This window comes from Eulemur rufifrons, chromosome 11 (genome assembly GCF_041146395.1).
Source record: "Eulemur rufifrons isolate Redbay chromosome 11, OSU_ERuf_1, whole genome shotgun sequence".
Lineage (NCBI taxonomy): Eukaryota > Metazoa > Chordata > Mammalia > Primates > Lemuridae > Eulemur > Eulemur rufifrons.
The window spans coordinates 5,115,810-5,140,026 of record NC_090993.1 but is presented as its reverse complement, the minus strand read 5'-3'; the positions used below and the strand labels follow the sequence as shown (position 1 = coordinate 5,140,026).

Here is a 24,217-nt window from a genome sequence, read left to right as displayed (position 1 = left end):
CTTCTCAACAAACATATTATCTTTTGAGAAATTAATAAATGGATTCGTTGGGGGGAAGCAAAAGGAACTACATCTCAATCAGAATATTCCATCATTTGTGAAATATACCAAATACTATACAATTAGGAAAGTGTAAGTAATTAGTGAGATAAAAAACAGTGTCTAATAAAATATTCTCAAGTCTGAAGAACAGAAATTAAATAATGGGGTCCAACTGAAGCTAGTATATAAAAGGAGAAATAGAATGGAACTGGTATATATACCGATGCTTGATATATAGTGGATGGTACTAATAATAGCAGCAAATATTTATAACAATAATATATTTCCATTTAATACTATTTTAATTTTAATGTAATTTTATTCAATATGTAATTTAATGTGTTATATTTAATGATGGCAAATATTATTACATTTATCTATTCATTTAACCCTGACAATAATCCTATGAGGTGGGTACTATTATAAGCTCCATTTTGCAGACGAGAAAATAAAAGCATAAAAAGTTGGGTAATTTATTTGGGATCATTTCCTAAGTGGCAGAGCCTACTGTACTGTACTACATCCCAGAAAATATCAGTTTAATAAATAATAAGTGCCAGGTACTATGCTAAATACTTTATATATCCTATTCTTCAAAATATTCCTGTCCAAAGGTTTTATTACACCAGTTTTACAAATGGAAAAAACTGAGGTTTTGATGGGCTTTCCAATATACTGCAGGATATTTAGCATGTTTGGCTCCTACCTGGTAACTGTCAGAATGGCCCCTCCCCTCACCGTGATAAGCAAGTATCACCCCCCAAAACATTTCCAAATGCTCCTACGGAAGCAGCACTCCCCTAAAACTTGGCTGTTAGAAGTTACTAGGTGGGATGGGACTCCAAACTTAATGTTCCTTCCCGTAAGAGACACTGACTTGTGAAGGAATTGAGATTGAAACAAACGTCCAAAGACAGGGGCACACACTTTGACAAAGCGTGAGGAGCAGAACACTTCAGATGATGAAACTACGGTAGCAAACAGCTGAAAGTTACAGTAGTCCATAAAGTATAATGACAATATTATGTGTTGTTTAATGAATTAAGTAGAACATAAAGCATAGACCAATTGTAAAGTATATCAAATTGGTCTACTGAGGAACTTGAGATTCGATTCAGAACTCTGAGTGAGAACTGGCATCATTAATATGTTAATAATTTGTAAACATCTAAGCTGAATAAAGGAATGGGAGTGGGAGTTAAAGCCTCCTAAAAGAATCTCAAAGACTATCATTTCTTTTAGTTTCACCATTCCAGTATTTGCAAATCTATTTAGGATGCTTTTCCATGCAATGTTATATAAAGTTTACAATTTCTGAGTACAAAATCATCTACACTATTCTAATCAATCTTTTATTTAATAAGAAATTCAGAACACTAGAAGAAAATATTAAAAAGCAATCCTAGTATAACTACTGATAGAGATTACAAACAGAAGGTAAAATCATTGTGCCAAACATATATAAATATCTCTATTCCCTCAAGACAAAATAGTTTTAATATTTAGATATTACAAACTTTTAAAAACTTTTAACATTATAAATATTAATACACAAATTACTGTAGCAGTAGCCTACAATCATATCTTGGTTAATGAAATTTCTACACCTCAGCATGTAAATGCATACACATACGCACACTGCACATAAAATTCAGTAATCAGCTCTAGCATCAGTTACCTTTGCAATAATGACTTCTTTCTTCAGAATCTTCATAGCGTAATATTTCCCGCTTGCCTTCTCTCGAACCAAAATAACTTTCCCAAAAGTGCCTTTACCTAGTAGTTTCAAATAGTCAAAATCATTCATTGTCTGAAAAATACAAATTAAAACATATGATATGAAGTATTAGATGTAATTTATTTGTTAGCATATATGTATGTTTGCAATAGTCATTAAAAAACAAATTTTACAAATTTCTAAGCACTCTTACATGAAAAAGAGTAAGACTGGCATTGGCTGTCTTATTGGCAATCACAGATGTTGAAAATAATTTAAGCAGTTCTCAGATACTGTAGGAAATGATTTTGAACCTAGAATTCCTCAGCCAGTCAAATTATCAGTCAAGTGAAATGGCAAAGGGGGAAAATCACTTTCACTCACTCTACCCTGGTTGTGAGGCCCTTGCCTCTTCCAGCACCACCCAATATACTTCCATCTCCAAGAGAGTTAACTGGCAGAGCAGATACTATGGCATTGCCCTACCAAGGGGGGTAACCATTTATCTGCTCCATGCAAGAGACAGCAGGTCAGACCACTCTAACTTTAGCTACCACTATCAGTAGTTATTCTCTTAACCCTGTTGCCCATTTTAGCAAAAAGTGAAGAAGATGCATTCTGTAAACTATGAGAAGGATATTCTTGCTTCAGAATGTGTGTGTTTACAGTCTTAAATTAAAAATATTTCAAGCTTCTGCAATTCTTTTCATAAGTGATATACATAAAGGATACAACTCTAGAGTCATTTATCTTACACAAGTAATGGTAATATTTTACCACTTTTGACTAACCCATTAGGACCCATTATGGAATAAGTAGTGGTACAAATGTTTGTTTTCTGCACTAATTTCTGCAACAACTTAAAATTATTTTAAATTATTTCAAAAAAGATACTAGGATCTCAAACATAATAAGATCTCCTTCTAATTGCATACTGCACAACTTAAATATGCAACTTATTTCTTGTCCTTAGTTCATGTATCTTGAGCCTCTATGATCTCTACAACTGTTATACTCACAACCAAGTTATACTAGAAACAAAATTAAGCAGATATTCTCTCCTATAATTATATTCTTTCTCAAAACATTATGGCAAACTGTTGTACTTACACAACGCTTGGATATTAATTTTATAATAAAGCACTCTTGGAAAAATAAGTAGAATTTTAATATTATAAAACAGTGCTAAAAAGTGAAGACTTTGGAGGCCTACTGCCCAAGTCCTGGCTTCCACCGTGTGTGTAACTGTGGGGAAAGTTTCTTAACCCTTCCATCCTTTAGTCCCCGTATCTACGAAAGGGGGATAATAGTGGTCCTTCACTCATATAGTTGTGAGGTTCAAAATGAGGGAATATGAGTAAAGTTCTTACACAAATGCTCAATAAATATTAGCTGTTAATGTTAGCTAATATTCTACTTTGCCCACATAAAGATAATTAAACATCAACATCATTCTAAAGTGCATTCTCTTAGAATTCTTTACTGAAACTAAGTGTCCAAAATGAAAAACTGATCGAAGCATTCTGAATTTATTTGGGGTTCAATGTCTTAACCGTATCTGATTTACACTGTTCTTGATTTCATTTTAAATGAAGTAATTCACACACATGCAAAAGGAGCCTTCTTATCTCTGAGTGAGTGGGTAAAGCTACGCTGTTTCTCTCTTTGCAGTGACTGAGGAACAGGGCAGGTCAAACTGTCCTAAAAGAAAAGAGGGACTCAGTTCAACCCACAGATAGAGAATAAGTCTACAATGAAGGCAGAAAGGGTTTTCAGACCTTGGCACAAATCAAGCACACAATATTATTAGAACAGAAACTTCACTTAAGGAGAGGATGTAAGTTGTGACTCGCTAACTTTACCAAGTTCACATGTTCAACATGTGCAAAAAGGGAAGATTTGAACACAGGCAGCCTGACTCCAAAGAGTTCTTAAGGACTGTGCTCATACTGAATTTCACAGATAACACCTTGAAAAGGTGTGTTTTCCTACCTGAAGGTTAACTGACAACCTATTATACCAAATATATTCTAAAATGATAAATGGCATGTTCATCTCTTTTCAACACCTCTATCTTTAGATTCATCTTAAAATATCACTTTTTACTTAAAGAAGTTGCTTTGCAATTTTCTATAGCAGTGAAAAACATAATGTATAATTCCCACAAAAATATAAATTGGTACTTATTATTCTGGAGCACTGAGGGAGGGCAAAGTCTGTTTCCCTCATTGGCTCACGAGCAGCCATTAAAATAAAAGCCATTATTCCCGTGACTGTTCACTTTCCCACTGGCTTGAGCGAGGCTGAGAGCACCAACCAGGAAGTACACGGAGGCATCTCTGCCTCTGCTTTCTGGAGAACATGCAATGCCGAATGGAAACTGACCAAATCATCGCGGAAAATATTTTATTTCCAAATTTCTAAAATGGTGTTAAAAACAATAAGGGAAAAATCCAAATGATAAAGTAGTTGATGGTCCACCAGTGACAGCTCCCTCATGAGCCCCATCAGCGTTCAGCGGTTTAAGGTGCTGAACCACTGACATGAAGTGACATTTAACTATTTGGTTTTAAACCACAACAGGTATTTCAGATTCACATGGATAATGCCCACCGGCATGTTTACATGTCACGAGAAAATTTGCTGGTATCCTTCTCTGAATGGCGGTTGTTAGTAAATTTCTCCCAGACAAATAAATGTTGTGCTGAGGAGGAGAGTAAGTTATTATTTTCTACCTTTCTTTTATGATGGGTTGTGGAAGCATCCATCTCTTCCTCCCCTATGTTGTCAATTTGTGAAGTTGGACTACAATTCATTCTCTCTTCTTCTTGTCTCTGCAGTCTGTCTGCTACAGCCTGGATAGCCTCTGTCCATTCTTCCCTGTGAAAATGAGTACAATTTCCCATTAACAGAAGATGGTAAATGATTCAGGTATTTTCCTTTTATAAAATATGAAATCAACACGAATGTAGTCTATTCCGGGGGCAAAACAGACAGACACACACTCTACCACCATCACCTCAAAGTAAAAAGAATCCTAAAAGCATTTCGTTGTGGGCCTTTAGGTAGCATTTATTTGGAGGTATGTTAAAGAAAAAAAAAAAAATGAAGGAAAAATTATTGAAAACTCCAGTTAAAATCATTTAAATGTATAAATTTTATCCGTACACATCCTACCTACTAAGTAAACTGACCCCCAAAGGTTTGCTGTTTTTAAAAATGTTTTGTTTAGCCACTGTAAGTCCATCATTGACATTATTTTATGCGATCCAACAGAAGTTCCAAGAAAAGATTTGCAAAGCCAGAACTTTTTACTGTTCCCATATCATGGAAAATTTCTTTAAAAAAAAAAAAAAAATGATAGGCACAGTTTGTAGTTTAAAGAATAAGTCCCAGGATCACCTGTATCAAGCTTTAATTTTTTTGACATTAGTGCTATCAGATCAAGGATCCTTTTTTTCTACACAGATTTTAAAATCAGCTTGTCTAGTTCTTAAAGTCTGTTAGAACTTTAATTGGAATTGTATTTAATCTATAGATCAATTTTGGGGGAAGAAACAAAAATGTGGGGGCAAGACGTGGTGGTATGTGCCTATAGTCCCAGCTACTCAAGAGGCTGAAGCAGGAGGATCACTTGAGCCCAGGAGTTTGAGGTTGCAGTGAGCTACAGTGACGCCAACCACACTCTACCCAGGGCGATAGAGAAGAGACACTGTCGCCAAAAAAAAAAAAAAAAAAAAAGTGGCATATGTGATACATACAGTAGAATATTCTTCAGCCCTAAAAAAGAAAAAACGTCCTGTCATGTACTACAACATGCATTAACTTTGAGGACATTATGCTAACTGGAATAAGCCAGGAACAGGACAAATATTGCATGATTCCACTTCTACAAGGTATCTAAAGTAGATGAACTCATAGAAGCAGACGGTAGAGTGCTGGTTGCCAGCAGCTGGGGGAGGAGGAAACGCAGAGTTGCTGTTCAATGGGATCCGAGTCTCAGTCGCGCAAGATGGAAAAGTTCTAGAGACACGCTGTAGAACAATGTGCATACAGTTAACAATACTGTATCACATACTTACATATTTAAGAGGATAGACTTCATGTTCTATGTTTTTCTACTACAATTTATTTAAAAAAGAATGCACTAAAATACCTAAGAAAATTTTTATTAAAAAAAAATAAGGGAAATATTGCTACATTAGAAGTTAAAAGTTTTATAAAGTGTCTCTAATTAAAGCCATGTGGTATTAGTGCCAGAATACAGAAAGATCAAGGAGAAAAAACCAAAATGAGAACCTAAAAGGCCGAGTATGTATGTATATATTCTATCCACAATCGGTGAGAAAGGAATGAATTATCTAATAAATGAAGCTGAGACAACAGGCTCATCATTTTGAAAAAAAAAAAAAAAGAAAAGAAAAATAGAACCCAGCCTTATATCATGCGCTGAAATAAATATAAGATATATTAGAGACATACATTTAGTTAACAACAGCTAAGGATTTTAAACTAGGGGCAGAGTATAAAAATAAAAAGTTTTCCTAACTCTTATTGAGCCTCCCTAATTCTTCAATGACATTAAAGTCATATAAAATCTCCAAACACCAGATTCTAGTTGAATATAGAAAAGCACATTTCAATAACAAATGTAAGTATACTGTTTTTCATGTTTACTAATTATTTTTTCTTACAGTCATAAATGCACATGAAAACCGATTGTTTGGTAGAGTAGTGCGACACTATTGCAGGAACAGCAAAGGATTTCAGAGCCTTAAGATCTGGCTTCAATCCAGCTTCGTAAACACAAATGGCAAAATGAATCATGCTTCAAGGAGATGTTATAAATCCACTAAGAATAATATTTTCAAAGGATATATACTGACATGGGAAAAGTTCCATTCATTCATCCAGTCAACAAATACTGTGTTGGACCCTGGACTATGATTTAAATAATGAGAGAGGAAGACATGATCCTTGCTGTCAAGCGTCTTGTAGTTCAGTGGGAAAGGCACACAGGATTACAATCATGATACACTTGATATAAAAAATACAAAGAGATGTAAGTATACAGCAGAGGAATCAGCTAGTCTGTAAGAATAACAGAAGGTTTTGTAGGAAAAGTAACATTTCAACCTCAGATCTGAAAGATACATAGGAATCGGCCTATGGTGATGGGAGCAGGTATAAACAGACTGAGAAATCAGTGTAAGTTCTCAGGGAGAAAAGGCCCTGGGGAGGCAGGGCTGGGTGGGTGGGCAGAGTAGGAATGTGGAGAAGGACACATAAAATTGTATGTATACTAAATACCTCCATATATCTGCATAGAATAAGACTGGAAGTATATAAAAGAATATTATTATCAGTGTTTAAATATGGTTATAGAATTAGAATTATGAGTAATTTCTAGTTCTTTATATTTTTCTTTCTTTTCTATATTGCCTAAAGTAATCACACATTACCATCTACTCTACTGATAAAAGAAATTTTTCTTTTTTTGGTCAGGGTCTCACTATGTCACCCAGGCTGGTCTTGAATACCTATGCTCAAGTGATCCTCTTGCCTCAGTCTCCCAAGTAGCTGGGACTGGAGGTACACACCACCGCACTCAGTTCAAAAGTATTACTGAGATAATACTTTACCATTTTGTTTTTAATAAAATATTAGATAAGCCTGTTAAAAGTTAATTTATTCACTTGAAAAATAAGGCCACTGACATTTAACTTCACAAAGTTGCTGATTAGGATCAAATATAACATATGTGCAGGAAAATGACTTTGTGATTATGGTCACTGGACCTAAATTAGTATTAGAGACACCAGATAAAAGAGAATTAAGATAGAATTGGAGGCATGGAGCCAGATGCAAAAACTGACAGATCAGGAGATGTAACTGTGAGATGAAGTTGGCGAGCTGGTTACTAAAGTGTTGCCACCACCCTCTTTGACAATGACAATAGTCACCACCACCACCCCTTGAGCTTAGACCCAATCTCAGAATCCTCATCAAGATAATATTCCAGGCTGCCATTTGTAATTAATCTATAATGGCACACTACTTGAAACTTGTTGCTATCACTAGCCTCGGAATTTCAAATATGAATACAATCTATTCTACCATTTCGAAAAAAAGGTAGTTTGGTTATAAAAATGTCTTGTTAAATTCATATTTTAACTTTAAACATTCTGTTTGCTCTGAAGAAGTATATCTTATAGTATGCCTAGGGGTTCTGATTCATTATTTTGCAAGTTCCCATTTTTCACGTATTATACCAGAAACAGAACAAGAGACTATAGCATTTTATAAATATATTTTTATCTATTTACAAATGATACAATCAGAATCCATCTTTAGATTGACTGCTGCTTTTTAAATAAATTTCTTACCTTTCCTCTGGAGTATCTACATGAAATGTTCTCTCTATAACAGTGGTCCACTGTAGACATCTGATTATAAATGTGTTTGGCTTTGGTCGTTCTGTTTTCATTAACTGGCATTCTAGAAATAAAACAAAATGTCTCCTTAAATATACATACATTTAAACCAAGAAGTAAACAGCAAAAAACTAGAGAATTTTATTTTAAACAAAACCCACTATAACCTCACAGCTTTCTACAGATCTCCATGCAAGGTTATTCACAATCTGACCTTAGAATTTCTTTCCAATCCTTCACCCGTTCTGGCCACATTAACCAGCTAAACTACACTATTTAATTTTCCCCAAAATGCATCTTGCTCTTTCCTATATTTATACCTTTCCTCCAGCTATTCTTGCTATCTGTAATGCCTGCCATTTATTTTACCCCTACCCATGTGCATCACCAACAGTCAAAATAGTTTTAAAAGGAGAATGTGCATTAGATCAAAAATTCTCTGAGGACAAGGTCTATGTAGTAGTTGATTACCTAGTATTATACCTAAACAGAGCTAGTCTCAAATAAATAAACAGAATGACTAACACTATCCCAATTTAATAAATAAATATGTGCCTTGGCTAATTAAAATCAAATTTTTTTAAAAATAGCTAAAAGATACTCTACCCCTAATGCAATAATTAATTCAGGCAAGGATCATCAATGAATGCGAAACTCATTAGCTAAATAACTGATAAAGACCTAACTCCTGCAGAGTGCCAACATGTCAAACCACAGGTTATCTACCAGACATGGGGTGGGGGTGGGGGGTGTGGGGTGGAGGGGCAGTGGGGAACTTAACTTTATAATGAAGAGATGAAGCTGCCGCCACCTTAACCCAGTAAACAGTGACAGCATCACTAATAGTTGGTCAACCAGATATGAGGTACCTCCTGACATGATCTAACACGGAGTACACAGACTCACCAAAGAAACAGTCTTGATAAAAACACTGAATGTGAATCTATGGAATCTTTAGATCTAATTTTGATTTTACAGCAAATATAGAGGTAAAGGAAAAAGTTAAACAATACCCAGTAGAAATCATCAGAATTCCACAAGAGAGGACTTTCTGTAGGACAAATGGCCTGGCCTCTTTAATAAGTGAATGCACCAAAAGTGGAGCAGTCAGTCAGACAGGGGACACAACTCTGCTAGACTAGAAGAGACTTAAGGGACAGAAAAACTAAACACAATGTGCGGTCCTTAATGTATTCTGGTTTAAACAAACCAGTTTAGGCAACAACTGGGAAACGTGAGTATCAATTTGTATCAGATAATATTGAAGAGTTATAAGTTTTATTAGGTGTTATTGTCGTACTGTTAATTATGTAGGAAAATGTCCTTACCTTTCAGAGATTCATATGGAAGAACTGTGGGATAAAGCTGTCACGATATCCTAATTTTAAATATTTTAACAAAAAGGTGATGCAAATATGATAAAATGTTAACTGTTAAATCCAGGTATTGGGCATACGAGACTGCAATAAGCTATTTTCTCCATTTCTCTGTATGTTTGAAAATTTTCATTATTTAAAAAGTCAAAAATAGAAACCCCCTCCTAAATACTAAATTCTTTCCTCAAAGTGTATACCAAAATAAACTAAAGAAGGCTTAAACCATTGGATGTGGAAATTATTTTTTAAAAATAAAATGTATAGACTAAGAGATACTTCTAGTTAATAAAACTCATTTAAGTTAAGTTAAGCTTCAGAGTATTTCATTGATCACTGAGGCTGAAAGGTATCACTCCTGGAAGAATTAGTTTACTTTATATCAACTCGAATTTACAACTTAAATGTCTCAAGTTTCCTGTATTAATGGGACAATTCCTACTCATAGACCTTCAAAGATGCTTATCCACCAGAGTGAAATAAACAATAAATATGCACATGGACCAAGAGGCGGGCTCCAAGTCCATCTTCAAAGCACCTGCACGGAATGCTGTCCCGCCCCCCACACTGTCCCTCTTCCTCTCCTTCATTTCACTAGTAAATTACCCAAAGTCATCATCTCCAAGAGTGGCCCTTGTTCCCTATTCCTTAGCCAGTTAGCTAAATTGTGGTTTCTATCACTCTCCTGAAATATCCTTCTCCTCAGATACTTTTTCCTTGTTCTCATTTTCATTTCTTGGCTGCACTTGATGTTCCTGGCTGCCTGCCCTTTGAGTCCCCTCCCTTGACTTCCATGACACTGACTTGCCTGGTTTCCCACCATCTCTGACCTAAGTCTGTCTTAGGGCCTCTTCTCCCAAATGGAGGTGCTCCCTTAGGCTCAGATCTTTGCGTTATGCTTTTACTTTATAACTTTGCCCTTAGTAAATTTAGACTTTCATTGAACTATATGTATCATGCACCTGCACTGTTACAAGTAAAAACTTAGGCACTGGGAATGCAGCGGTGAACAAAACAAAGTCCCTACTTTCATAAAGCTTTTATTTTTACAAGGGGACCAGTGGTCTAGCCATCGGCAAGCAAAACAATTGTATAAGGTAGTAGGTGCTTATAAGTACTATGAAGAAAAATTAGGCTGGGCAATAAGTCAGAGTGACAGTGAAGTGGCACTGTTTCAGAAAGAATAGCTAGAAAGGTTGTCTCTTAAGGAAATGAGAGGCCAATGCAAGTATCTGTGAGAAGAATGATCTAGGTGGAACGAACAGCAAGAGCAAAGACCCACAGCTGGTGGGAGTCCACAGACGTGTTTGCGAAACAGCAAGCTGCCCAGTGGGACTGGAATGGAGTTAGGGAAATGCTAAGAGATGAGATTAGATATACCCTCAAGGAGTTGGTAAGGACTCTGGATTTAATTCTGAGGAGGCTCTCTAGTCAATCAGTTATCACCTGTTGTCTGATGACTCTCAAACCTGCTCCTCCAGTTCCAGCTCTTCTCATCAAGCTCCACCCCCATATGGCCAAACTGGCATCTCTGAGACCCTACTAGTGCCTCATTTTCAACATATCCAAAAGAGTTTTGCATTTTGTGTGTTATCTTCCACCCTGAAAGCTGCTATACCAGTACAGTTTTTGTATTCGCTTTATTTTTGTATCGCTTTCCTAATCACCTAAGAAACACTTCCTCAGTTATCTTTGACTCACCCCTCTCTTTCAACTGTCATGGCTAAGCCAGCGACATTCAGTGAACTTACAACCATCCCTTCTTTTTGCTGCTGACACCCAACCCAGGAACTTAACAACCAAAACTTCCATCCCTGAAATGGCCTCCTAGGTGGTCTCCCTTTCTGCAGGTTTCTCCTCTGAGTTGTCTTACATCCTACTGGCCAGATTAGTCTTACTGAAATTCTTATTCTGTATGTCATTCTTCTCAAAAATATTCTATACTCTACAGGACAACGGTTACATTTCTTAGGCTGACTTACAAAGCTATTCATAAGCAAGCCCCATTCTTTAAAAAAAAAAAAAACTTTGAAAATCTATTCCTCCCATTAAAACTACCACTACTTTCTCCTGATAAATACGCCTCTTCATTGTCCCCTAAACATTCCCTGATCATTATTAATTCAGGATTTAACTCATGCTGTTTCCCTCACCTGAAACACTTTCCTTCCGTTTTACCCAGAGTCCAGCCATTCAGGATCTTTTCTAATTATTCCAATCCATAGTCCGTACCCCTGAAGATCTACGATCCTTAATATTTATATTGTTTATGCTAGTACTTTATCATTTGTTGTGATTTGACTGTTACAAATGCATCTCCTCAACTATATTGTAAGCTTCGGGAAATTTGGAGTATTTCTCATAGTTCTTTTCTATTCATCACAATCTAAGCGCATACAGATTGAATTTTAAGAAAAGCTTCAGGAAACATTTCAGACACAATATAAATTTATCACAAAGTAACTTTCTTTTTCTTATAAAAAACTTCAATATTTTCAAGTTCACATTCTTTTAGAAACAAAACTTACTTTATGATCTCTTTCCACCCAAAACCTGAGATACATGTATCTTGAAAACCTAAATTTTTCAGTTTAGATCACCTTTAAGAACTTTAGCAGTAAATATTCTAGAAGAAAAATACATGTTTTTAAGCACATACATATAATGTTTAAATGAATCCTAATAACATCAATTTGAAAAAAATTATATATTTAAACCCTAGTCACATTTTTAATTTCAGAGCAACAGCTCTAACACTTAAGAGATAGGCATCTTACATGGGCAACGTATGTAACTTGCAATTCTGTATCCCCCATAACAATAAGATGATATAAAATAATAAAAAAGTTAAAAAAAAAAAAAAGAGATAGGCATCTTTACCTATGGAAAATAGTAGAAAGGATTAAGTCTATAGAACAAAGGATTTTTTTTTCCCTTGGAGAAAAAAAGTAAAAAGTAAAACTACCAATCCAGAGTAAAGCACAGAATCGTCCAAATAAACAATGAATTCTGGAAGATTATAAGCAACTAAATCCAGTAATTTCATTAAAATCATACATGAAGATAGCCAAACAGTCATTATGAGAATCTGATCTTTCTGGAAAGCAACCTCTAACTTCTTGAAACTTTAGAGACAGGTGTTTTTTCTTTCCATTCAGGAATTCTAACTTCAAATAAGGTATCACGGCTTTAAAATGTACCATAAAGAGGTCTCTGGGTCTTTATCAAAAAAATACTTCATTTTAAAATCTGGTTTAAGTGATGCATAGTAAGCCAAATGAAGAACCTATTAATCAGTTCATTCACTCATTTCTAGAACAGGAAAAATAAATCTCATCTTAAATCTTGGCCAATTCAAGTTAGTAGAAAAACTTCACTGCCCATTATATCCTTGTCCAAAATTTTTTTAAATCATTAACTACTAAGTAATTATTTTTGCATGTTATCAGTTGCTTAGGGTTTCATATAACACTATTTCTCACTTAATCCTGCCAATAAAGTCCTAAAGTATTTTCATCATTTCCAGTTAACAAATTTATAAAAGGAAGCTGTTTGATTTCTAAGTCACTTGTTCAAAATCATCAAGCTGTTAAAGTGGCAAAACTGAGTCTCAAATTCAGGTTTTCTAGCTCTAAATTCTTGGCTCTTCTTTTTATATCACATACTGTTTTAATGAATGTTGGTTGCTTACGAGAGAGGAAGTAAAGTTTTATTTCCTTATAATAAGCTTTATATACAGTTGACCACTGAACAACATGGGTTTGAACTACCTGGGTCCACTTACACATGGATTTTTGTCAATAAAAGGTACACCACGTGTGCCTGCCTCCCTTTCCACTAGCTCTGCCACCCGGAAGTAGCAAGATCAGCCCTTCCTCTTCTGCTTCCTCCTCAGCCTACTAAATCTGAAGATGATGAAGATCTTTACAAAAATCCACTTCCACTTAATGCAGAGTAAATATATTTTCTCTTACTTATAATTTTCTTAACATTTTTCTCTAACTTACATTATTGTAAGAATACAGTATATAATACATGTAACATACAAAATATGTGCCAGTTGACTGTTTGTTATTGATAGGCTATTCGTAGTTAAGTTTGGGGGGAGTCAAAAGTTATACACAGATTTTGGACTGCTTGGGGGCCGGCAACTCAACCCTTGCGTTGTTCAAGGATCAACTGAACTTTACTTCCCAGTCTTATGCAAATAAACTGGATAGAAACAAGTGACATACAGAGATTGAAATACGTACCCCTGAAAAAAATTGACCAATCTTGTTATTTAGTATTCATGCTTTAAAAATAATTGCCACCTATGTCGAGGATATTACATTTAAAAGCACCAATGAACTCTGATCATAGGATTATAAGATAGCAAAAATTCTAAGTGATAAATAAACTGCCAAGTGTTATTATTACTGCTTCAGGATTTCATTGTAGAAATTACATTTGTAAAATGTCTTTCTGTCAATATCAGATTATTGGAACAAGGTTGGGAGCATATTTAAAATATTTATGAGCCAAAATGTTAAAAATCAACATGAATTAACATGTAACCGAAGTTGCCCAGAGTCTAATATCAGAACTTGTGCAGGCTTGTCAGCTTAAGTCAACTTTGCTGATTTCTTTGCCACAATTATCTATATATGAGAATAAAGAGCCACTATGAGGAAAAGAATAGAGATGTAACTTCCTAAAGTCACAGAAATTTCAAAGAATTTATGAGGTAACAGTAAATCTGTAAATAATACAGCTTAACAAAAATATCTTAATAAAAGGTCCTATTTTCACAGGACTATTGTAAAGTTCAAAGGAAACGATGTATATAAAATAATGCCATAAAGAGAGGATAATGTGCTTATTTTTAATTACCTTATAAGAATATTTTCCAGAGACAGAAACTTTACCAGTGTGCTTTTGGAAGCAGTAACTGTTGCTGGGTGGATCATTCAATTATCATGAACTATTCTGGCAGGTTTCAAAAGCATTGCCATTTTAAAACATAAAAAATGTCTAAAAATGCAACCATAGTAATAGATTCTGAGTGCATGGGTTGGGGGGTGAGGGAGAAAGACAATGACAAATTGGTCCAAAAGGACACTGAGACTTCATAGTTGGAAGACTATTGTGCTGACAATTAGCAACAGAGGAAGCAGAGCACAAAACAAATGAATGAAAAAAGCTGAACTTGCAATGAAAGACCTTATTATAGTGCAGAAACATTATTGTAATAAAGGGGCAATGTACTCTCCTCTATAAAACTTCCAAACAGGCACCCTAGTCTCTTTTCTCTTCCCCTGCATTTCATTTTTTCATTAGCATCTGCTTGATTATGTATTATTTCCAACCCAAAAGAATGCTTCTGTATCTTTCCTAAATTCCAAGGCTTAAAGGTCCTTCCCCCCACTGTGGCCTTAGGCCTCATTTAACTTTACTCAAAATAAATGCTTTTAAATTAACATAAAGATACGGGATGGGGGACCAGGAGGGCGGTAATTCAGTAAATAACAACTCAGAGGAAGCCACAAAACATGTGTCCCTCAAGTCCAATTTGTTAAAAATGTGATTATATAATTTATAGCAAATATCCAGATTATTCTGCCTCTAAAACTTAGTATCTCCCCTATGGCTTCTGTGACATAATTAGAAGAGCAATACTGAAATTGTCACGTACTAGTGACTCCGCTGCATTAATTAAGCTGCAGTTTCCTTAAATGGAAGTATCCAAGAGCTCTGAAACACATCTTCATGTACTAGTGAAGAATGACCAGATTGGATCCACGATACTGGCAAACTAGTCTAGAGGCATGGAAAGCTCATACCTTCTGAACTGCCCACACTAGAAAACCTCTCACCTACCTAAGGCCCTAAGGTAGTCAGAGATGCTTTCAGTTAAGTAGGAGTCTGGAAAAATCATTGGTCTCGAAACCTGAAAGCTATGGGCTTATCTCCCAGCTGTATCAGTTAAGAGATACCTTACCACGGGGAAATCCCATGAGCCTAATTTTCCCAGCTATCAAATAGAAAAATTATTTATCCTACAAGGGCGTTAGCAGGATTAATAATATATGTAAAGTACGTAGCATACAGGTGCTCAACAAGTGGTAGTTTGTTGTTATTACTTCTCAATAGACCCAATGTTTCAAAAACTCATCTGCTGCTGATAGGCAAATCACTGAGTTTAGACGAAAGGACTTTAGAGATCCTTCAGTCTAACTCCCTCACTCTGCAGATGACAGAACTCCGAGTCCCGGAATGGTTATGTGACCGGCTCAGTATTACCCAATAAATTACTTTCAAGTAATCTGCCACCTGGCTACAATGTTTATATTTTGTCCCTCTGCTCTGGCACAAACAAGTATCACTACCAAACAAAACGCACCTCTTGACAACAGTGAGAGTGCACTATTAAACCACCGTGTGGAACACTTGGCGTATCACAAAGTTTCTAAGAAATCCGACTAAACCTTACTTGAAGGGAGTTATTATCTCTGAATCTCACTTATGATTAAATGCATTCAAGCCAGGTGCGAGACCAGAGTTGAAATCACAGTTCTGCCATTTGCTTGCTTTGAGACTCTGGGAGTTTTTTAATCTTCCTAGGTCTCAGATTCATTATCTAGCCTTTTTAAAAAAAAAAAAAAAAAAAAAAAAAAAGTATTACTATTTATTTCATGTTGTTCTTGTAATGACAAATGCGATTACATAAAGCACCTAGACCATAGCAGGCTCTTTGAAAATGTCAGTTCTCTTCCCTTACTTCCTTAAACTCTAATTCCCCCCCTCCAATTCTCTATGTACTAGTTATAAGATGGAATTAAAGCACCAAATATAATGGGCATACAATCATTTTTCTAATTACAATTTCAAAAACTAATCACATACAATCTTCTTTCTAGAAACTAAAAATTTAAGTTAAAAAAGGGCATGCTAAAATAAATATTCAACAAATAAATCAGGTAGGTATCTACATTTAACTTAACCAAAAATGATCTACGAATTCTATTAGGTCATCAATGAATGTTGTCAGAAAGGCAAGCAAAAAGAGTTATTTTTATCCTTCCAATATGGAAGGGTGTCATGGAGGAGGATGCCGGAAACAGTAATAAGATAAAACAACAGTCAAGGATCCTCAGCTCAGCATCAAAGGCTGGCTGGTGTTGGGTGGTATCACACTCAGTGAATTTTTACCTGAAAAACTGAGATATACTGACCTATTAATAATTTAATTCAAAAAAATTCTACATGAAATCTACCACTCATCCTACACTGCAGGTAGCGATCCTCCCTCCCCACTTTTACCCTCCACTTCCCGTCCACACCACCCCAACTTTTGCTACATCAAAGAGGCACATTTTTTAAATAAACATATTAAGAGATAATATAGTCTTTTCTGAGCTAAAAGCTACAGTTTAAAACCTTTTTTAGCTACAAAAAAAAAAATGCTCTTAAGGTGGGTTTTTAAAATGAAGTATTTATTTACATGAATAAAATTATTTTATATTCTACTGGAGGACATGAACAGCAAAGTTACTACGGCAACTGCACATAAAACACCGGGTGAGCTAACAGGGTAGCCAGTGCCTAACGGAGACCCTGAGAAAACAGGGTCTGGTGTGATTAGGGCGTTCTGCTAAATATTTCAAGTGCCATATTCAATCCTATCATTTATCCTTTTTCCCTCATTTGATATTTTTCGCTCTATACAGGGATAGGGAGCTTTCATTCATTTCTGAGGATTTCATCCCCATCTGGTTCAACAAGGAGAAATTCAGCCAAAGTTTCTCCAAAATAACTTCTCAAATTAATGCTATTCTTGTTACCTGGAATGTACTTTAGCTTCTGAGATCTCACTGTTTCTCCGAACAATCTCGGTTTCCAAGGAGGTTTTTCTTGATGATCTCGTCTTTAATGATACCTCCTTCTCGTAAACTCTAACTGCATATACCAGTTGCAAAACTTACTTCAGAACTTAGCCATGAAACAGCTCAAAGTACCAATTCCAGGAGTTTGTGGCAGATTTTTGCTACCAGATTACAAATTCTTCAAAGCCAAAAGCTACATCACTTATCTGTGGAATGATGAAATGAACACAGGATTCTAAGGTAGCATTCTGTTAGACACAGGTTCAGACTCTGCCTCTCCCCTTCGTCAGATAAGCGACCTAAAGCAAGTCACATAACTTCTCTGAGTCTCTTTAAAATGGGGAACACGATACTTACCTCACACTGTTGTTGTGAAGATTAAATGAGATAACATAAGTGAAAGGGCCTGGTACATAGTAACGCTCAAAGAAAGCTTGGTTTCCTTCCTGATTGCCTTCTTTTTCCCCTCAGTACCTGGTGCAATGTTGAGAACATAATAACCCTCAATAAAAACTTTCTAAGTTGTCATTCGAATTTAGACTGCCTAAAATATATTTAAATATTAATTTTGATAACTCCTAGGTTTCTAAATTGTGTTACATTAAGTCAGACACAAACACACACACGGTAGGAAACTTCAAAGTAGAGTTAAAGCGTGCAAGGTTATCTCAGATAACTAGAAAAGAAAGCCAAGGCGAAGTCAGAGGTAAAAGCGTTTAAAAATGATTGAGTGACAGTAATTACATGTAAGGTGTTCTTTTACTTAAGTATCCATGGACAAGTGACAGCTGACTGTTGTTGACCTTAGGAAAAGATGAGTGAGGAAGAGGGGCAGACAGAGAAGGAGGGAGGGAAAAGGAAGGGAATAAAGGAAGGGAGGTTACACTGGAATCTTTTATGTCCTCCCATCACTTGATGTAAGCTCTTGAAGCTGATCACTACCTGCCTGCCTTCCCCTTAAAACAACCCCCACTGCATTCTCCAACTTACAAAAAAGCAGTCATCTAGAAGCAGATTAAATTTTTACACCAATGGATGGTAAATAAGGGGTCCTCTTGGATTTGAGGATATTTAAAAAAAATAATAAAAGCAACATCTTACTAAAAAAAGGGGATAACAATAGTAACATGGGCATTCCTCCACCTGCAGAAGCTCTGTCTTTCAACAGCCAGGTTCAAAGACTTTGGTCTGTACCAAGGTTCCTCTATTTCTCACCCAAAGCCCCAAGTCCGATCCACTGGTGCTGCCTTTGGAGCCATAGTGATGGCCTCTTTTTTGGCCAGAAGGAGGTCATGAGCAGGGTTTGGGAATCTCTCTCTCTGTTTAGTCTTAAGAAGGACTAACCCCTACTAATCAAAGTCCTTGGCATTAAACTAAACCAGGATATTTTTCCCCCCAACCAAGCAACAGCAGCTGGCCTCCACTGCAAGAAACTGTTGCGAACAGGTTCTTTAAGGAAAACTCATTAAAGCAGTTTCCTCCCCACTCCTATGTAATTTAGCCAAAGGAGGAAGATTGACTGCCAGTTAACTCAATTCAGCAATTATTAATGAGCATCTTTTAGCTTACGTTAATACTTTTACTTGCATAGACTTTAACAATTTACAAAGTGTTTTCGCATATATTATCTCATTTAATCCTCACTGTAAGCCTGAGAAGTAGATATTAGCCCCATTGTTCAAAGTTGAGAAAAGTGAAGATCAGAGGAGTTATGTGATTTGTCCGAGGTCACACAGCTAGCTAGTAAAGTAGCAGAACCAAGACTCAAACCCAAGTCTTCTGCTCCAAGTCCAGTGATCTTCCAGTATACCCGATATTGTAATAAATGCTGCAGGACATTTTAAAAATGAATACAGTCATTGTCTTCTAGAAGTTTATCACTTCCTTTGATTCTACATAAGCCCCCATATGCCTTTATATTCTGATAAATGGGGCCCAGAAAATAAAGACGGAAACTAGAAAGACTGGCTTCAGAGTACATCAGGAAAGACGGGTGGGAGAGCTACTAGAAGCTACTAGAAGAAATCTGAGCAGATCACCTACAGTGTTATAATGAAGGAGGTATTAAAAATAGTATATAGTTTATTTAATAGGAAACTCAAAGGACACACACATAAATTTATGTTTGTAAAAGACGTAAAACTGATGAAATCTTTCAGAGATGTAGAGGGCTGCTTTCACCCCTGGGAGCTAGACTTCACACTCCGGAGTGCCACAGTCGTTTCCATTAAAATGGGATTATACTTTTTCTTTTTTTTTTTTTTTTTTGCACATTTGTTGTGTAATGGGGGTGGGGGAAGTAGGGAAGACTGAAAATTCTGGGGAAATTTTTTTCTTGTCAAATTGGAGTGTGATTTGATCTAGAGTGTGAGGAAGGAAATATGTGACTAAATATGGCATTGTTACACTATAATTTTCTAAAAAAAACTATCTCCTTTTAAAATGATTTTTACAAAGGTTTTCTCCATTTCCAATTCTAAACTTGGTTTATGAGTTAAATTTTGCACATATATGAACACAACACCACCTATGATAATGGAGGCTAGAAGAAAAATTTGATTAAATTTATAATGATTCACTTTGTGACAGATTTTTAAATTAGGCATCTATTAGTGAGATACAGCTATTATCAGACATACCTTTCCATTTGTCTAAAAATCTAATGGGGTAAAGATAAATATTTAAGGTGATAAATATCCCAATTACCCTGATTTCATTATGTAAATATATCAAATTATCACATGTACCCTGAAAATATGTACCTCTAATATATGTCAATAAAACATAAATAAAGTAAATTTTAAAAAAAGCACCAAATCTTCAAATGATCAAGTATATTCAACAGTTTAAAAATCACTCAAAACAACAACAGGGTTAGGAATTTTGTATATAATTAAACCTAACAGAATGTAGCAATTCAAGTCAAAAAGAAAATGTATGTCACACTAAGGAGTAACAGGGAAGAAAACTGACAAGAAATAGGGTATAAAAATCGTTATAATTTTGGCAAGTGTTTGATTGTGGATCTATAATATACCAAAATAAAACAATTCAGCTTGCCCTTGTGAAAAATGGGGAGCATCTGAGATTTTTCTGAACAAGGAGATGGTATTTGCAAAGAAACTTCTTTTAAAGATAAATCTATCCTATGTATTGCTTCCAAATATTCCAGAAAAGGAGAATATTTGTAGGCAAGATACGGATTAGGAGACTTATTCTGATGAAGAACTGAGCTAGGGTGGTAGCGGCGAGACTGAAAAGGAAGTCAGAGTAGACAATACCCTGCTGGGTGACTCACGCTGTTTATCGAAGGCTGTATCCCTTCCACTACACATTATAACCAGACAGGTCTTTTTTTTTTTTTCTTTTTTAATCAAATACTGATTTGGAAACCCAGTGTTCAAAAAGTTCTAATGGTTTTCAACAGTTTTCTATCAAAAACATCACACTGGAATTCAAGATCTTCCACAAACGATCTAATCTTAGCTTTTTTTCCTCCAACATAAATTCTCTATCCATCTAGGATATTGTCTACACAATTCACAAAACAAGCTACTCCTTAATTTCTGCTCATTTGTTTGCCTATTTTAACCTCACTGAGAATGTCCTCCAACTCAAAACTTCATCAAATCCTATCCTTCAGGGCTCATGTTAACCTCCTTTTAAGAATAAATTCTTACTTAGTCACCCTAGTTAACCTTTACCCATTGCTTCTCTCAACTTCTACAGCATTTGTTTTCTATAAAATTCATTTTGGCAATTAATTCCATTTCCTTCCCATTGCTGTATGTTCTACGTGAATGTCCTCCAGAGTCAATGATAGATTTTTACATATAAAAAATTATATACTCCTTTTACTGTCTAGTATGGATATAATGATCAACCCTTCCAAAGTAAATTGTTTTGATCTCTCATAATTCATGTATATTTATGTAATATATATTTACCGTTTCTGGTTTTTCTAGATCATAGGGTTATTATTCTAGAGTGTATAATCTATTACGCAAGACTAAGAATCAAGTTATAAGCTTTTTTCCTATCCCCACATATGTCCAGTGGAAGGTTAGTAGGATTATTCCTAATCATTAAGAAAGATTAATGATTTTTCTACTTATTTAAAATCTCTGACTCTAGTATTTATTCAGAGATAAAGATGGTTTTTGATAGTTTTAAGCCCCATAATTTCCTTCTTTCTTTCAAAGAGATAGAAAAATAGGTTAGAGAGAAAACATGTCATTTCATTTTTTAAAATTGGGGTAAAAAATGCAGAGTGACCTATTTTTTTTTTTTTATAGAGGAGATTAAGGAAAAGTTTCAGACAAGAAAGGAACATTGTCAGGATGGATCGATACTCGTGGCACAGATCAATACTCTTGGGACACAGAGAGTATGAAGGAACCAGTCAGACGTAGGATGAGTCCCAAGACGTATAAGGAAATGCTCGCGTCCTCCTTAGAGGAATCATTTCCACGTTGGAATTGAGCAAGCTACTGAGTACGAGAGAAGCTGGTAATTGTCCAAATGTTAGAGACCATGACTACTGGATCGACAAACTATTTTATATAAAGTACCTTTTAAACGCAGCCTTGCAATAATGTATGTATGCTGTATTATTTTTCAGTCAAAATGTTTGTGTCTATGTACAGATGATCTCAATCTACAATCATTAGAAATCCATCAAACCATAATTGAACTTCACATATAGTTCATATTTGATTGAACCAAAGGAGGATGAAGGTCAAATATTATTATCTACATTCTACTGTGCACGCCAAAGGATACCCAGCAATTTAAGTGTTGGAACTGGGGCCCCAAATCATGTCTCATCACTCTAAATCTAGGGAAAATGTCATAGTGTGTGGGTGGAGGAGAATAACATTTAAATGACAGTGGAGGGATTTGAGTTTTAATCTTGATACTAACTACCACTACCTAGTAAGGCAATCCAACAGATCACTGAATGTCTAAAGGCCTCATTTTTCTCATCTAAAAAAGGAGAAATCTGGACTAGACGTTTTTAGACGTTCAGTCAAAAACAGTTATTAATATTAAGCCATAAAATGTAAGCACTAGGAGATATAAGGTAAATAAGACTAAGCTTTTTTCCTGAAAAGAACTCAAAGATTAGTGGATGAGACATGTACAAGATCCAGAAACAATGTGTTAACAACAAAAGGTAACAGCTTTGAGAAAGGCAGAGAGGAGTAATTTAGCAAGAAATGGGGATGGGAATTTAAATCTGAACTAAATCTTAGATGAAAGAAAAGTATCCAGGCAAATAGAGGACCAAAGGACACTCCAATGAGAGAGAACAGCATCAACAAAGGCTCCAAGTTAAAAGGCAGCGTAGGTTGCATAGGAGATTATGAATAGTTTAGCACTGTTGAAGCATCATTGCAGTGCAGAAGGGAGACGAAGCAAGAGTTGAAATTAGAGGCCAGATTGAAGAGATCTTTGTATGACGTATTAAGGAAGATGGACTTTATCCAGTAGGCAATGAAGATTCAAGGCAGGGTTTTCACAGGGGAACAGCACAGTTAGGATGCGCTTTTAGAAAGACCACATACAGACATGTGAAGGAAGAGTATGGATGAAACAAATTGGAGGCAGAGAATCTAGTTAAGAATCCACAATAGAGATGATGAGGGCTCATTCTAGGGCGATGAGAGGAAAGGAGAATAGGTTCAAGAAGTAAGAAGCATAACCAGCAGGACTAGAGCAGACTGGGATTGGGGTGAAGATGTGAAAGGGGAAAAAGGGCATGGAATGGATGCAGATTTCTGCTCACAGACAAGACTAAGATACTGAATATAAAGGAAGAAATAGAATTATCTTGAGTTCAGTTTAGGACATGTTGAGTCCAAGAAGTACCTAGGTAGAGATGCCCAGCAGCCAACTGAGAAAGTAACCTAATGCTCAGGAAAGAGGCCTGGCCTGCAGAGAGTTGAGTGTGGGAATTAAGCTACATACAAGTTGTAAATGAAACCTGAAAAGTCAGTGTGACCACCCAAGGTGTGTGTACAAAGTGTGAAGAATCCTCAGCCAGACCCTGTTAAATACCAAAATTACACACTAGGCAAAGAAATAAAAAACAGGAGAGTCACCCCAGGGTGATCACAATCGGAGTGACCACCCTAAGAAAGAAAGGGTGATCAACAGTATAAAATATAGCTCGGATGCAAATCCAGGACAAAATAAGAGCTGAGAAATGTCTACTAGACTTAATGATGGGGTTCAGAACACGCTTCCCCAAATATGGAAGCTTGGCATTTGAGTAAACAACAGAAGGAGGAAGATCACTCTCACCCTCCCTCCTCCTCCTCCTCTCCTGAGGTAGGTCATAAAACAGGAAGAATTTTCTGACCTTCCCCTGAAAAAGGTCATAAGATCCTCATTCTAAATGTCCCCACCCTACACCTAGAGGGAAGGAACATCCTTATCTCTGAAGACACAGGGACAGGACACAGGGAAGAATCTGAACAAACAGGCCTTGCTAAGTTTGGCCAGTTGATTACCATTAGATCATACCCACACTTTGTCCAATCACACTTCCTCATGACCACCTCTGCATCAAACCCTAAGCATAAAAATACACAAGTTTATGAGTTTGAGTATTCATTTCTGAAGGCTCCCGTATCATTTAAATTTTATATTAAATAAATTTGTATGTTTCTCTCTCGTTAATCTTTCTTTTGTTATAGGGGCCTCAGCCAGAAACCTAAGATGGAAAGAAAAGAGACTTCTCTTCCTCTACATTAGCAATTAAGTGGTCACTGGAGAACTTAC

At 35.9% G+C, this 24,217-nt stretch overlaps 1 protein-coding gene across 3 annotated transcripts in view; it reads right to left on the bottom strand.

Annotated features, from left to right (window-relative positions):
• AKT3 (AKT serine/threonine kinase 3) overlaps window positions 1-24,217 on the bottom strand; it is a 234,091-nt gene that overhangs the window by 68,668 nt on the left and 141,206 nt on the right. For all 3 annotated transcript variants that reach the window (XM_069484547.1, XM_069484548.1, XM_069484549.1), the window contains exons 4-6: window positions 8,146-8,257; window positions 4,495-4,639; window positions 1,721-1,852 (exon numbers count right to left, since the gene is read on the bottom strand). In XM_069484547.1, the coding sequence (XP_069340648.1) occupies window positions 1,721-1,852; window positions 4,495-4,639; window positions 8,146-8,257 (389 nt within the window). The remainder of the gene's footprint in view (window positions 1-1,720; window positions 1,853-4,494; window positions 4,640-8,145; window positions 8,258-24,217) is intronic.